The 15,431-nt window shown below is 41.1% G+C and overlaps 1 protein-coding gene across 1 annotated transcript in view; it reads right to left on the reverse strand.

Moving 5' to 3' along the window:
- Positions 1–1,143: 1,143 nt before the first annotated feature.
- LOC307251966 (myosin-10) overlaps positions 1,144–15,431 on the reverse strand; it is an 88,665-nt gene continuing 74,377 nt past the window's right edge. Inside the window, exons 27-43 of the mRNA XM_080029449.1 lie at positions 12,641–12,853; positions 12,364–12,508; positions 12,004–12,210; positions 11,694–11,798; positions 10,920–11,072; positions 10,503–10,751; positions 10,193–10,405; positions 9,819–10,031; positions 9,518–9,679; positions 8,735–8,863; positions 8,492–8,580; positions 6,827–6,950; positions 6,618–6,707; positions 4,885–5,003; positions 4,559–4,667; positions 4,264–4,436; positions 1,144–3,659 (exon numbers count right to left, since the gene is read on the reverse strand). Coding sequence (XP_079885575.1) covers positions 3,512–3,659; positions 4,264–4,436; positions 4,559–4,667; positions 4,885–5,003; positions 6,618–6,707; positions 6,827–6,950; positions 8,492–8,580; positions 8,735–8,863; positions 9,518–9,679; positions 9,819–10,031; positions 10,193–10,405; positions 10,503–10,751; positions 10,920–11,072; positions 11,694–11,798; positions 12,004–12,210; positions 12,364–12,508; positions 12,641–12,853 — 2,641 coding nt within the window. The 3' untranslated portion in view covers positions 1,144–3,511. The remainder of the gene's footprint in view (positions 3,660–4,263; positions 4,437–4,558; positions 4,668–4,884; positions 5,004–6,617; positions 6,708–6,826; positions 6,951–8,491; positions 8,581–8,734; positions 8,864–9,517; positions 9,680–9,818; positions 10,032–10,192; positions 10,406–10,502; positions 10,752–10,919; positions 11,073–11,693; positions 11,799–12,003; positions 12,211–12,363; positions 12,509–12,640; positions 12,854–15,431) is intronic.

The following is a 15,431-nucleotide window of genomic DNA, read 5'->3' on the forward strand; positions in this document are numbered from 1 at the left end:
TTAATCTTTTGGTGTAACCTAAATCAATACTCTTAGTAGCTGAAAGTGGCCATGCTTCTGTATATATAAATATTTTAAAATTATGTTATCCCATGATGACGAGATAGCAAAGCTGTTTATCCCCCAAGCACAAAATAAATACCTTGTGATGATCATAGGAGAACAAAGCTTCTATCCACTCATTACTTAATGTGTGCGGTTACCTTGAGCTCACGAGTTAATTCACTCGTTATTATAAGCTCACAAGATAATGAACATAAGAAGAAACAAAAAATGTCTTGTGATCTCTCGACATAACGCCCTATAATATTGGTAATGAATGGAAATGAGATTTGTTAAGTCGTTATCCGGAAATAAATAATGGAATAAAAAAATATAAACTAGCATTACTCAGCTTCCGTACATATCAGAGGCTGAAAACATAAATTTTGGAATTCCTGCTCGAGAACTTTGATGAGAATAAAAAAGTATGTGGATAATTTTTCTGTCAATCTTTTAATCCCCTAGTTGCAATGTGTAATATCTGAATATTTAGTGGCATCTAGTGGTGAAAGAACCCCTCCGCTTTCGAATATAATAACAGAAGCTACAGTGGCCTTCAAGGACAAGACGCTAGTTACTAAAGATGGCATCATCCACCACTGCCTCAAGTTTTTCCACAATATCAAGTGATGAGGTGGAGATGTATTTATTTATTCTGTAGTACTTCTTGGTCTTCCAACAGGTGCATTTCCCCAGGACACCCACTTTAAAAAATGCATATGGCTGTTAAGTTTGTCCATTCTGTGCTACTGTAGAATCCTGGCAGTGCAAAATGGCGGCCTCCATGGTGGCAAGCCCCGCTCTTATGTAGGCTCATTCTAAGCAAAATAAAAGAAACAAATTTTATTTTCAAGCTATATACTAATTAAAACCTACTTGTGAATATAATAATACATTTCTACCAAGTCTGTTCTGCAGAATGACAATACATTCTACATACTGCACCTTTAAGTTTGCCTAAAAAGGTGTATTATTACAACTAGTTAAATGTATTCCTAAAATTAGAAGGATTTTTTCTTGAACAATGTAATACGCTTACTGTGAACCTAGGTAGTACAGTCCCCCTGCCTAAACGAACCAAAACAGCACCATTTCTACAATGAATATGCTTTATTTTCCTTTTACAAAAACAAACAAACAAAAAGATGACCGTCTAGAAATACAGGTATACAAGAAATAATATGATGGGAGTATTTGCAGTTCAATGCCTGGTTATCAACAGCCAGCGTAATGATGATGATACTAATAATAAAATTAAAATGCGTTAACTACTTGTGGATGATAAAGCTTCCAACCAAATGAAATCCTGCACGGTGCATCATTTCCCAAAACAACTTCTGTACTCAGCCTTGACCTGCGTGGGGTCACAGCAGGGGAAGATATCTTGGTACAAACATGATTTTAGGAAATGCAGCTGCAGAGGGCTTTGCTTCTCATGGAGTTAATCACACTGGAATACTGATTATGACCCAAACAGGTAATTCTGAACATGGAGGTACACTACGGATATGATATGAAGCACAGCAAAAATACAAAAGACACAAAATAAGTTTAGTGTGAATACCTGTTGAACCGGTTTCATCTCTTTAGGGTTTTCTCTTTTTCAAACCTGTAATGAAAACGTTGCCCGCTTATGTTCTTATTCAGTGTCTAAGGCACTTTTAAAGAAACATACTGTTAACGTTTGAGGACAAGATCAAAGGAGTCAGCATTAGACATCAATCTCAATCTGAAGAAATAGTAGATGGATACGGGCGCCCTGGCATGTAGTGGTTTAATAGCTATACTTCAAGCAGAGCCTTAATTACTTCACCTTGCTAAAAATGATTACAGGAACTTGGGCTAAAATCCCTAGGAAGAAAAAATATATATTTATTTTAATTTATTTCCAGACAACCTGTCATCAATGAAAACTAAGTGCTTTATCGGGTCTGTTGGTAGTCTGAAGAGTTGGGCCTCAACTCACAAAATCATGGCACAAACCTGCCCGTTTGTTCATGATTACGTTACATTTGATTCACAGAGCTATTGTAAGAGGTTTCTGGAGAAATGATCAGAAACTCTTATCTGGATGTAGTTTTGTTTTGTGAGCATGTTCAAAGACGTGTCCATGCTGGCTTAAAGGTTAAAGTTAAAAACATTTTGTTATTCATGTAACAGACTGCATATTTGTCTGTAAGAGTTTTTAAAACAGCTGTTAATGTTGTTCAATGACCTCCTAGGCTTTAGCTCTGACTCAAATGTAAACATAACACAAACTGGGGCTCGGCAAAAACACTGAAATGCAAGGACAAGATAACTATTTTCAGTCTGTCTCCATTTCTAATCAAACTACATATTTTACTGAACTGTTACCATTTAGTGTCACATTCAAAGACTTGGGCTGAGCGCCACTTAAGCGCTTCCACTAAGAGCTTTTTCTTTTCTTCCCTCTGTTGGTTTCCAGTAAAAAATTCAAACATATTCCTGTGCAGTTCAGTGCATTTTCCAGCATCGCTTTAAACCCACATTAGAGGACAATATATTTAAATAAACTTCCCACTGGTCACCAATACTGAACGGGTTAAACCCATACTCACAGTGAAAACCCAGCTACACAGTCCTTCTATACATGTTGAGAAGAAGCAACAGAGAAAATAAAATACCTTCTTATTTTTCACAGTAATACACTTTTAAATTCAGAGCCCATGTTTTTCTATCGCATGTCCCGGGATGTTAATCGCTCCTGCGGTGCTGAACAACAAACCGTTTGTACATCAGAGGGAGGCTCATGCCGCCGACATGGTCGTCCATGGTGACCTTGTTTTTTTGGGCTTTTCCACTTTGGAAACAGTCAGTTTGAACACATGAAGAAGAGAGTGCGTCGGGTTTGAGATGGCTTTTACACAATGAGTGAGAATAACAATAAGATCAACACCAGAGTGAAATACGTTTCCTTGAAGTCCTGCATTTCCAGTTAGAAGTGCGTTCACATACGTTACATAATGGATGTGTGTACACCTCACAGCCTCCGCTTACATAACACACACACACACAGTGTCATATGTATAAAAGCATGTTGCACTTATGCATACTTTCTCAATAAGTAGATAACTTCACGCCTGAAGGGAGGGGGTTGTTACGTCATGACGCTGAGATGATACATGGCAGAGAGACCAGCCAGGACTAGCAGCTTGCCAGAGGAGAGAAGTTAGGCAGAGTTGTCCGTTTGCCCTGGATACTGTCCAGGACTCGAGGTGAGGGCGGTGGATCTTCCCTGCAGTGTTGACGGGTACGAAAAGGGCATAGGCCTTACCCAAAACAGCTCATCGCTCCAATCTTCTGTCCAATCAGTGGTTTGAAATGAATAAAGACGCAGATGACGGTGAGTATCTTTTGGTGGAAATGTGGGCGCGGTACAACTATGGAAAAGTGAGATGGGTAGTGACGAGGCAAGTAAAGCGGAAAAGAGGAAGGAGTGTTGCTGGGTTTACTCTGCGTTGGAAGCTTGCGTGTCATTGAAGTCGCCGGCGCGGCTGTCTGCATCGTCATCCGACATGTCGACAGACGCACCGTCCAGATTGAGGTTTCGGCGTCCGGAGCGACTGGAAGAGAAGCTGCTGACCGGGCCGCCACGCCTAGTCAAGACAAAGGCAGAAAAACAACTTAAAACCTGCTGCTTTAACAGTTTGTTCAAAATGTTAGGAAAATGTCTTGAGAGTAAGAAGAGAAGATTGATAGCGCTCTAATTTGTAATTGTACACAAACATACATTTAAAAAAAACAGAGTAATGTGCTTTAAATATCCATTGGTGACCAGCTGCTTTCCGTTTGTGAACTGCTTTAATAAATATATAAATTAGATGCCTCTTTATTTGTAAGTAAACATTAGGTTAGCGTCAGTCAAGACATTTAGCCATTTCCAGTAAGGCTATGGCTATGCTAAGCTAAGGTCTCGCACCACATTGAGTGTGTGTATATAAGAAGGTGGCATCTATCTCCTCATTTAACTCTGGGTAGGAAGGCAAACAAGTCAGATTGTTCCTTTAACCTCACAATATGATGATACAAGAAGTACAATCCTTGTCAATAAGCACATAGGCTAAAAAATATCATGACACTAATTTAATAAAGACTTAAAATAGCCTGATCCCTTATTGCAAATACACAAGACTGCACATCAAGAAAGTTTCACATTCGCAAAATGTATTCAGCATCTTTATCATCATTTTCTCCTCATACCTGAGGCGGTTCTTGAGGGAGTTGACCTCCCGGGTGAGACCCTCGCTGGCCTCTGTGGCGTCATCCAGCTCCCTCTGCAGCTTCCTGCGGCAGGCATTGGCCCTGGTGGCCTCTTCCTCTGCCTCCTCCAGCTGACGCTTCAGCTGCTTCATACGAGAGTTGGCTTTCTCCATCTGACAGGACGAGGGACACACGGGGAAACACACGGACACAGTGAGAGCTTGTTGGCTCAATAAATGTTCTGAGTGACAGTGAATCTTTCCACAGTGCCTCTCTGCTTCTCATGGGTAAATACCTGCTCCTTGTACTGGTCGGCGTGACGACGCTCATCCTCCACCTGCATCATCACCTCCTTCAGCTTCTTCTCCGTACGACGGACTATCTTGTTGGCTGCTGCTCTCTCCCTGGAAGTTTGAAACAGAAAAAGTTGAGACAAGAGCTCGTTATCATCATTTGTCCAACTTTATTTAATAAATCTCATGGAAGCGCTTTTATATCCTTAAAATGAATGTCATTATGATTTACTGACCGATGACAATGGACATTAACATGTATCCAAATTATATTTCATCCCTAGTGCGAGAACATCTACTCTAACGGACTCTTTGTTTGGTCACTTACTTTGCTTCCTGCTCCATCTGCTCCTCCAGCTGCAGGATCTTGGCCTCCAGGGCAGTGATGGACGCCTTAAACTTTGACTTGACCGTCCCCTCCAGCTCTGCCAGCTTAGCTTTCAAATCCTGCAATTACAATATGCAGCCAATAGTTTCATGAGCATTAAGTGTTAAAGTGCTTTTGCAATTGATGACAAAAGCAAACTGAAGGAGTGATAGTACACAGAGGAAACAATGAACAAAATAACCAAGTAAGTTAAAAACATTTACAAGTTTAAGTCACACAACACATAAAACTTAAGGCTCGTGGTAAACTTCTTGTCTAGCATCCCACATTTGTTTTAACCCATTGATGACGGCTGCTGCGCGATGCCACATTGGCTCTCCTGCCTGATGCTGCGTCGCGCAGCATTATTACTTTATCTAATTTTCATGGCATTCCCAGCATAGAATGCACTGTCATTGGTTCAAATACACATGAGGTGGGTTTTGTTGATTTTTTTAAGACCACGTGACCACCCAAAAGTTGTGTGGTTTGCCGAAAATCATGTCAATCTAAAAAATAAAACAAAATAATAAAAAAAATACGCCAGCTATGTCGGCGACAGAACAGTTAGTGGCGTTTGGTGCGCAGAATCAAGGTCTACTACAGACTACTGACGAAAATCACACAACACATTGCATCTATTTATTAACAATATTTAATAATTTTCTAATTCATCTAATTTTGACGATTTTTAGAAATATTTGTTGGTTTGTAAGCGCTAAGGGAGCATGTTTAAATAAAACCTGTGAACCTTAACTTTTAAATGTATTTTATTTCATGTTTCTATGTGCTACACAGGCTTAGATATTAAGGTTTTGGTAGAGTTGACAATTCGTACTATTTTTTCAGAAAACCCTCAGGCATTAAAGCTCCCATATTATACACTTTTCGGTTCTATTATACACCATATTATATGGTCTTAGTGGTCCCTAATACGTTTTTCTTTAATTGTTTGCTGAAAAAAACTTTCAGATAATTTATTGTACTATGCTGATGTTCAGCTAATCTCACAATGGCCTATTTTTTAGAAAGAGCTGCAGCTCCCCTCGTAAATATACAATCTTTGAGCTGCCCCCGCCCCCTGTCCGGAAGCGAAGCCAGATACGCCTCGCCCTCTGCCTGTCAGGGCCGTGGACCAATAAGAAATAGGGGTGTGGGCTGCACAGTGGAAGCTTCTGGCTTTCCAGTTTGTGAGGTCAGAAAAGGGGAAAATTCTGACTGGAGTATATTGGGGGGGGAGGGGTGGGGGTTTCAGAAAGGGGGAGAGTGAGAACAGGAGAGATTGTTATTTTTTTAAATATTTTGGCAGTCTCTAGGCACACCGTGGACCCATGGATATGTTAGAACACATTTAAAAAGTGCATTTAGCATAATATGTGACCTTTAAGGACATGCATCCTAGATTGCCATAGTCATCAATGGGTTAACAGGTAATAAAGTTGCCTGCACTGCAACTGCATCAGTCAAAAAACTGAATTTGTCAAGTGAGATCAATCAAGCAGAACCAAACTGATTTGTGAGGACAGACATTACAGATGCACATTTTCTCTAATGTTAAAGAGTTTTTTAATGGCCGACAATTTACATGAATTAATAGCTGACAGGTAACCAGCCTTTTCTGTTTATCCAACACCCCTCAACAAACATAAGCACATATTTAACCATGCTAATGTATTTGACAAACTACACAAGACCTTGTTCTGCCGCTCCATCTGTTGCCGAGCGTTTTCACTCTTCTGTGTGGTGCTACGCTCACCGGCTAACTCAGCATTCAGAGTGTCGACCTGGGAGAGGGACAACAGAGAGATGGGTTCAATGTTACCTTTTTGTCTTGTGTGATATTAATGGAAGCCAGTTTATGACCATGTTTCTCAATATATGATCTTATGGGACGTCAGTTGACCTGCAGTGTGGTCTTTCTGAAACGGTCGTTGAGCAGCTCCATGTTGCCCTGTTCCTCCTCTAGCTCCTCTTCCAGCTGAGAGATACGAGCCTCCAGCCTCCTCTTCTCCTCCAGGAGTGACGACCTGACACACAAACACACACTTCGTCAAATCCCATCTTCACTCTACTGTTGTGAATTCCTAATTTAAACTACAAGCTCTCATGAACAAAAACTAAAAAACCTTTTATAACTGAGGTCCAGGAAACAGGGTGACCGCCTTTTTTGTTTTTTTTCGCTAAAATCCTTTGAATTTTGTCTACTTGAATTGAAACAAAAAATTGTGAAAAAACAAAGAAATGTGCATATTTGTAAAGTACCGTACTTTTCGGCCTACAAGCCGCGACTTTTTCCCCGTTTTTCGACCCTGTTATTACACAGCACAGTATATATTCTGTAGCTACTGGGTATGGGCGTTAGTAATCGAGTACTCGAGTACTCCTCGTTTCAAATGATCTCGATTGGTGGATGAGGAAAATCGTTTTTTGTTTTTTTTAGTGTTTGTAGCCTTTAGGCCGGCCGGCGGGCCGCCCCTATTTTAAAATGTTATATACGTGTACAAAACGGCACAAAACGGATATAAAGTTTAACAAAATTAAATATTTTGATCCAAGTTAAATAAACTAAGCGTTGTGTCAAACAGAAACCGCAAATAACTGCCACCTCCGTGCAGCGCAGCCAGTGTGTGGTCTCCACAGCACCGCGGAGCTGAATGCGGTGCTGGAAAACTTGGAAAGACACGCAAAGAAGCCAGGCTGACTTCGGGCACATTCGAGCAAACGACATTTAAGAAGCCTTTATTATGGAATATAGGATTGAGATTCAAAAGCCGACGGTGTAACGTTCCGTTAACGAGGAATTAGTCGCGGTAATTAGTCACGGACAGGAGTGAGCATTACTAGCCTTGGATATACTAGCCTACTACTTCTACTGCTTTGGTGAGTTATTTAGCCTATCTATGTGTTTAAATTGTAGGACAATAATTTTATTGTATTTGCTGCCCTTCTTATTTTAAATGTCTATTTTGAATGTTAGCCAACTACAGCCCATGCTTTTTTTCTCTCTCTTTTTTCTCTCTCCACCGCAGACCTACTCCATCGGTTTAAATTGTGGCCCGCTTATTTAATTACTTTCAGTTAGGAAAATGTGTTTTAAACTTGTGGAAAATAAATCCTTAATATCATATGGCAACTGTGACTGTTTGACATAAGCATTGAGCGCTTTATTGCGGTCAACCGTTGTTCTGCAGACAGATGCGTTGCGTCCTAAAAATAGAAAAAAGTTTAACGAGGAATTGATTGATCCTCGAGGAATGCAAGCGATCACACGAGTAGCGAAAACACTCGTGCCCATCCCTAATAGCTACTATTGCACAAAATGGTAACACTTACGTATGTTATGCAAATATGCAACTTGTTTGTTGAAATGTGGGAGCTTCCTCAAGCAGCCATCTCTTTCCCGACAATCTCCTCTGTGCACGAACTCTTACATATGGTAATTAAACATTATAACACCTGCGGCTTATTGTCCAGTGCGGCATATAGTACGGAAAGTACGGTAGTCATTTGAATAGCTGTCCCCCCCCCCATAAAAAGAAGAAAAGATTAAATACAATGTGACACTGACTTTCCAGAAGCACTGTTGGAGATCTCATCGGCCAGCTCATCCCTTTCCTGTTCAGCATGTCGACGGGCCCTCTCTGACGCTGCATGATCCTGCACAAACACACAGTAGGATCAGTGTGGAGAAGATCTGGTACAATTTGTTCCCAAATACATAACTAAAGTCTGAGTGGAGTTTGATATTAAGTCAATTGTCATGAATAAATATCTGTGATTTAAAGGATTTAATGTAATATAAATAGTGAACCTCCTGTAGCTGCAGGATTTCAGCCTCCAGGCTCTTGAGTTTCTTCTCGTTCTCCTTGGACTGGGTGAAGATCTCATCCCTGGACGCCCTTGCCTCCTCCAGCTCCCTCTGATAGTCCTTCATCTGAGCCTACACAGCACAAACAATGTGGCCTGATTCAGAGGCTGACAGAGCAGGAAAGTGGACCACTCAGACAATAGGAAGTTCAATATTGTAGGTTGACCCGCTTGTAAACACGGCCAGCAGTCGCAGCTCATGGAGGCATTAAAGATACTTTAAAACCATAAGCACAGAGTCAACTCAGAATTATCTGAGCACACAGACATGATACACACATTTTTTGTTAAAATTACTTAGAGGATATTGTTATCTCTAGTGTCCATTGTGAATAAACCTGCTTATAAATCAAAGAACAAAGACGTTCCTTATAACTCAAGATATGCCTTAGAATCATCAGGATTGTGCTTTTCTTCACTCAGTGCTAGTTGTCGGTACATTAATGGTTCCACTTTAATTAAATGTAAACAAATATATAATACAGTATAGGCTAATAAAAAGTTGTAACAGCTAACACTGACTTCATGGCACCATTATACTTACTGTTTACATCTACAAGTACAGAGTGTGTTAGCAGTTTAGATCGTAAAACAAAGAATGATATTCCATTCATATTGCCTTTTTGCATCAATATATTGTCGTCAGTATTAGGCTCAGAATGTGCTATGAATGTTGTTCTCTGTCATTCAATAGAGATATATTGTGTGTGCGTGTTTGAGTTTGTACCTGTAATTTTCGGAGCTGTTTGACAGCCTCGTCCCTGCCTTTGTTAGCGGCTTCGATGTGTCCCTCCACTTCGTTCAGGTCCATCTCCAGCTTCTTCTTGGTGGCAACAGCCAGAGTTCTCTGTTTCCTCTCGTCCTCCAACTCTGCCTCCATCTCGCGCACCTGAAGCAGGAAAACAACACACCTGATGTTTCAGCACAATGTGTAGGTTGCATGAGCACTGAGCAGTCAAGAGGGATTCCTTCATGTAAGACAAATGTAAGAAAAGATGATTGGTGCTGGTCCTCATTCAGGTGTGTACCTGTTTGACGAGCGCCCTCTTCTTCTCCTCTCCCTGCTCATCTCTGGCCTGCAGGTCTCGGTCAAACTGGGCCTTCATAGCCTGCATGTTGACCTCCAGACGCAGCTTGGCGTCCTCTGTGGCCTGCAGCTCGTCCTCCAGCTCCTCCAGCTGAGTTCTCATCTCCTCCACCTGTTGCTCTAGCGTTCGCTTGGACTTCTCCAGTTCGTGAACCTGAAAGTAGCATCAGGAGGAAAAAGACCATACCGTCATAAAAAAGCAGCACAGGGTGGAAAAAACACAAAAGAAAATCGTATGTAGGCCTTCCATAGGCCTTTTCTTGACCCATGATGAAGTTATACTAGCAGTTCTTAAAGAGGTCAAAGGTCACTCACGTTCTTCCCCACATCATCCTTGGAACTCATCAGGTCCTCCATTTCAGCGCGCAGCTGCTTGTTAAACCTCTCCAGTTCCTCTTTGGCTTCCAAAGCTTCCTCCAGCGCTCTGGCCATAGATAGGGCCTTGGTGTCCTTCTCTCTGGCCTCGGCTTCCGCACGGTCACGCTCCTCAGCGTAACGAGCTGAGATGGTCTTTTCTTCAGCCAGCAGCTGGTGTAGATAAGAATATATATATCAATATTTAATAAAATGACATATATATGACCTCGATCTATCATTTATGAAACATTTAGATGGTCCAGTGTACCTGGTCAAACTTCTTTTGTTTTTTCTCGAGACTGGAGACGATCTGCCTCTGGTGGTCCAGGTCCACCATCAGGTCTTCCAGCTCCTGCTGCAGTCGGTTCTTGGTCTTCTCCATCTTGTCCATGGCCATGGTCTTCTCCTCCAGATGCTGGCTGGCTAGCTCCATGTCCTTCTGGAGTTTTCTCTTCACCTCCTCCAGGCCCTCCATCGCTCCCACGTCCTCATCTAGCTTCTTCTTTGTCTCAAACAGCTGCAGGAAGGCCATTTTTTAACCAGTGAAAACACAGGATGCAGTCTAATACAACAGGTTCTAAATGAATTATGTAACTCCTTTCTACACACATTCTTGTTTAACTGAATATCTACAGAATGTATACTGTGTATGGTTCTGTGTACTACTGTACATGTTGTACTGTACCTGAGCATGCATGGACTGCAGCTGTTTCTCCAGGTTTCTTCGCGCCTCCTCATCCTCCTCCTGCTGCTCCAGCAAAGTGTTCTTATCCACCTCCAGCTGGCGGATCTGTCCGCTCAGGTTCAGCTTCTGACGCGTCTCCTCCTGACGCAACTCCTACACACAAGAACACAACCAGAGACCATGATCAGACAAAGGAAAAGCAGGTAGGTTATTGGTTGTTCCTGGCTTCAGGAAATGAAAATGTGTTATTGTCACTGTCAAATTTGAGACAAATGATTCCAATTGACAGAAATAAAAAAGGATTAATGTATTAAAAGTTCATTTTAGGCAGGAAACAGTACAAGAGTAATTGATCAAATTGATTAATATTTAGCACATGAAGCAACTGTTTCATTTATGGTGTTTTGTACAGGCTCAGCAACAAAGTTTTTCCAAATATTTTTGAATTTATAGGGACAGCATACATCAATGTTAAATCTATAAACACCTTGAACAAATGTTATACAGTATGCCTGTTATAGCTCTGTTTGTAGGCCTTGGGTAAAGTCACCTTAAAAGTGGTGGGCTATTGAGATTTGCTTTGTTTGATGTCTTATGTCGTTTATATTACTACATAAATAGGATTCTAAATTCATTGATTTAAACGAGACTCTCTACTATCTTGACCATCCTTGTGTTTGGAATTGAGACTGACTCTATCAAGACCCCAGATCAACTTTCCTGAAGCTTTCAACTTGCTTTGATAGAAAACCTGGTGTTGATATCCGTTCATACCTCTAAGTCTTGCAGTTTGCTGTTCAGTTTGTCAACTTCCTTGGCCATTTTGACGCCCTTCTTCTCGGACTCCTCCAGCAAAGCAGACACATTGTCCAGCTCCGTCTAACCAAAGACAAATGGTGTTATGAGAAGAGCACAATACACAGATCGAGCGCATGTAAACCACAGTTCCTCCTTGGAACTCTTGCTTATGCCAAATATTCTTTGGGTTTCTGGCGTGTAATCTGTATCCCTTCCTTAAAGAACAAAATTGCTCCAAATCTTCTCTGCTTCTCTGACGTCTTTTAATCTACATGGAGATGTTTACCTGGAGTTTGTGTGAGCGTTCAGCCAGCTCTCCCTTGGTCCTCTCCACCTCGGTGGCCCTGGACATAAATTCCTGCAGCTGGGTCTCCAGTTTCTTCCTCTTGTGTTCAGACTCCATCTTGGTCTGCTGCAGACTCTTCACCTCACAGGCCATCTCTTTGTTGTCACTCTCCAGGCACTGCTTGTTCTTCTCCAGATTGGCTTTGAACTGCACAGAACAAACAATAATGCTTTGAGTGTTTGATGTTAGAAGTTAAAGACAAATGGGAACCAATCTGTACACATATCATACAACAAATGTAAACTGATATATGCAAACAAATACAAGCCCTGCGAGTGTAACCGGGTACGACCCACTCACCCTCTTGGCCTGATCCAGCTGTTCAGACAGTTCCTCCAGCGATGTGGCGTGCCTCTGTCTCATGTCCTGGATCTGAGCCTCGTGGTTTTTGCTCTCCTCATCTATGGCCTTCTTCAGCTCTGCCACCTCTTGCTCTCTCTTGGATCTGGAGTTCAGACGCAAATAGGAGGGTTTAGAGGAAAGGAGACTTTTAAGATACGAAGCAAAGATATCTTAAAACTCAAGAGTTTATTGCCTTTTTCATCATTGATACACCATTGATGTTTCAAACAAGCACCTTAGCTCCTGCTGGGCAGCGGTGGTGTCCAGTGTGTCCTCCAGCTCCGTCTTTAGAGCCTCAAGCTCCTCACTCAGGTCCCTCTTAAGCTTTTCAGCTTTGGTTCGACACATCTTCTCTGACTCCAGATCCTCCTGAAGCTCAGCTAGCTGGGCCTGAAGCTCCCGAAGCTGCTTCAAGGCGTTGTTCTTCTGGAGGGCTTCCTCGTCACTCCTAGTCACAGGAACACAAGTTTGTTTTTAGACCCTTCTCACTCAAACTAGTCATCCTCGTAATAAAAACATCTCCTTTGATCAGACCTTCACTGAAGATCTGCATTTATAAAGATTTCCTCTAAACCAAATAAAGTTGATAAAGTAAATGTTTGTTTAAAATGTTTAATTTTTTTGTATTACCAGAGGTACCTAAGAGATTAATTGTTACTCAAAGTTTTGGGTCATAACAGATAACGGCACATCCAAAAAGAAAAGTACATCTATTGCATGCAGTTACAGTAGAGTACTTCAAATTGTTACTGTCTGTCTTAAGTAATGATATATTAATAAAATGCAAGGGAAGTCATTGTGGCATTTGTTTTGACTGCAGTGAGGCCACAGGTGTACACAGGGTGGCAGTGTGGTGAAGTGTGCACTACTGCTGTTCACACAGGATCACTGTAAGAAGATGAACATATGAGTGAGACTGTTGATCTGCTGCTGGAAGTAATGCAAAGTGCAATCCTTGCTGGATGCAACAATAAAACATTCTCCTCTAGGCAGAAACCCACGGATTAAACACACTGTATTAATATTATGACATTCATAATTGTTTAGTTATACAGTACAATTAACACAAAGCCTCCGCGTTGATTAAAGGCACTAATGTGTTCAATTTAAAAGTAATTCCTCATTTTCCAAACAAAAATAATGACATGATTGTTCTCAAAATAGCTGCTGAGTTCAAAATGAGGCACAACATGTTTAATGAAAGCTTAATTAACTGAGACTGTGACTAAACTGATGATTTCTATGTGTGAAATTAGTCAGACAGACGTTTACCAACAGACCAGCGTTCTAGACTATTGGCCTGGTGTGAAGAGGAAACTGCTGAGGAACCACATTAAAATAATTTGAGCTGACCTTCAGAGCAACGACTTCCACAGCTGTTAACATCATCTGCACCCAGGAAAAATAATTTAATATAACAGCAAACGTGTTGATGAGAATATTTTCCCTCAGGATAAACAGAGATTTGAGATAATTAGGGGCATATTTTGTGGCACGGATAAAGGGGTAAGATGATCGGGACATTAAAGACAAAAATCTTCTGACGATCTCAAAAACAGGCTTGCTAATATTTTCTTCTCTGCTGTGAAATGATTCAGCCCAGCTCTTTATTGCTTCATATGGAAAAAACTACTGCAGAGTCCAATACTGTGAGCATCAATCACCATCAAATTGCCTGTAATCAGACACGGCTCCTCCGAGATGAAAGGTCGCTTAAGGCAAACGCTGCAGCTGGGAGCAGTGAGCAGAGGAGGACTGAGGCAAGTGAAGGAGAGAAAACATGTACGAACGCGTGGTGAAAAAACGACCGCAGCAGCTGAAATGGACGTTAGCTGCTTTAAGTCAGAGCCTGTGTGTTGTAACGTCTATTTTAGGGTTTCCTATTGACCGGGCCATGCCACAGTGGAGTGCAGTTGTCATGGAGATGGGGTGTACTGCACTAGTGAGAGGATGTCAGTGAAGTCGTACAGTTCACACTGAAATGGGCAACGCCACTTGCATATTATTAGATATTTTACCATACCAGTATCGATTTGTTGTGATACCAGGTCAAAAGAGTACGTCTGCTTGATCATTGCTTTAAGTTAAATGTCACTGTTTTCACAGTTGTGAACACTCAGCTAATTACACCTAAATACATTTGAATGTTATATGAAATATAAAATACAATCAGTATGTTTTCCTTTTTTTCTTTTAATGAAAATGTCCAAATCATTGGAAGCATAAGGTTGAGACAGCTATGTTGGAGCCACAAATCAATAAATCAAAGGATTTAATAGCATTCTTTTTATATTAAACTGTATTTCATCATCCCAAACTTAAAGGTCACATATTACGCTAAATGCACTTTTTAAATGTGTTCTAACATATCCATGGGTCCACGGTGTGCCTAGAGACTGCCAAAATATTTAAAAAAATAACAATCTCTCCTTTTCTCACTCTCCCCCTTTCTGAAACCCCCACCCCTACCCCCCAATATACTCCAGTCAGAATTCTCCTCGTTTCTGACCTCAAAAACTGGAAAGCCAGAAGCTTCCACTGTGCAGCCCACACCCCTATTTCTTATTGGTCCACGGCCCTGACAGACAGAGGGCGAGGCGTATCTGGCTTTGCTTCCGGACAGGGGGCGGGGGGAGCTCAAAGATTGTATATTTACGAGGGGAGCTGCAGCTCTTTTTAAAAAAATAGGCCATTGTGAGATTAGCTGAACATCAGCATAGTACAATAAATTATCTGAAAGTTTTTTTCAGCAAACAATTAAAGAAAAACGTATTAGGGACCACTAAGACCATATAATATGGGGTATAATAGTACCGAAAAGTGTATAATATGGGAGCTTTAAGGCATATTTTTGGCTTGAATACATGAAATTTAGTTTTATTGCTCTGGGCTCAAACAAACCAATAAGAAATATCCATGACAACATGTGGAAGGGTATTTTTCTTTAATTGTACCCAAGTGTGAGAGTGTTAAAGGTAATAGGAAAAAGAGGCAAACATTCAATGTTAATATGTGTTGTGTATTCA

This window comes from Ammodytes marinus (genome assembly GCF_949987685.1).
Source record: "Ammodytes marinus genome assembly, chromosome: 6".
NCBI lineage: Eukaryota > Metazoa > Chordata > Actinopteri > Uranoscopiformes > Ammodytidae > Ammodytes > Ammodytes marinus.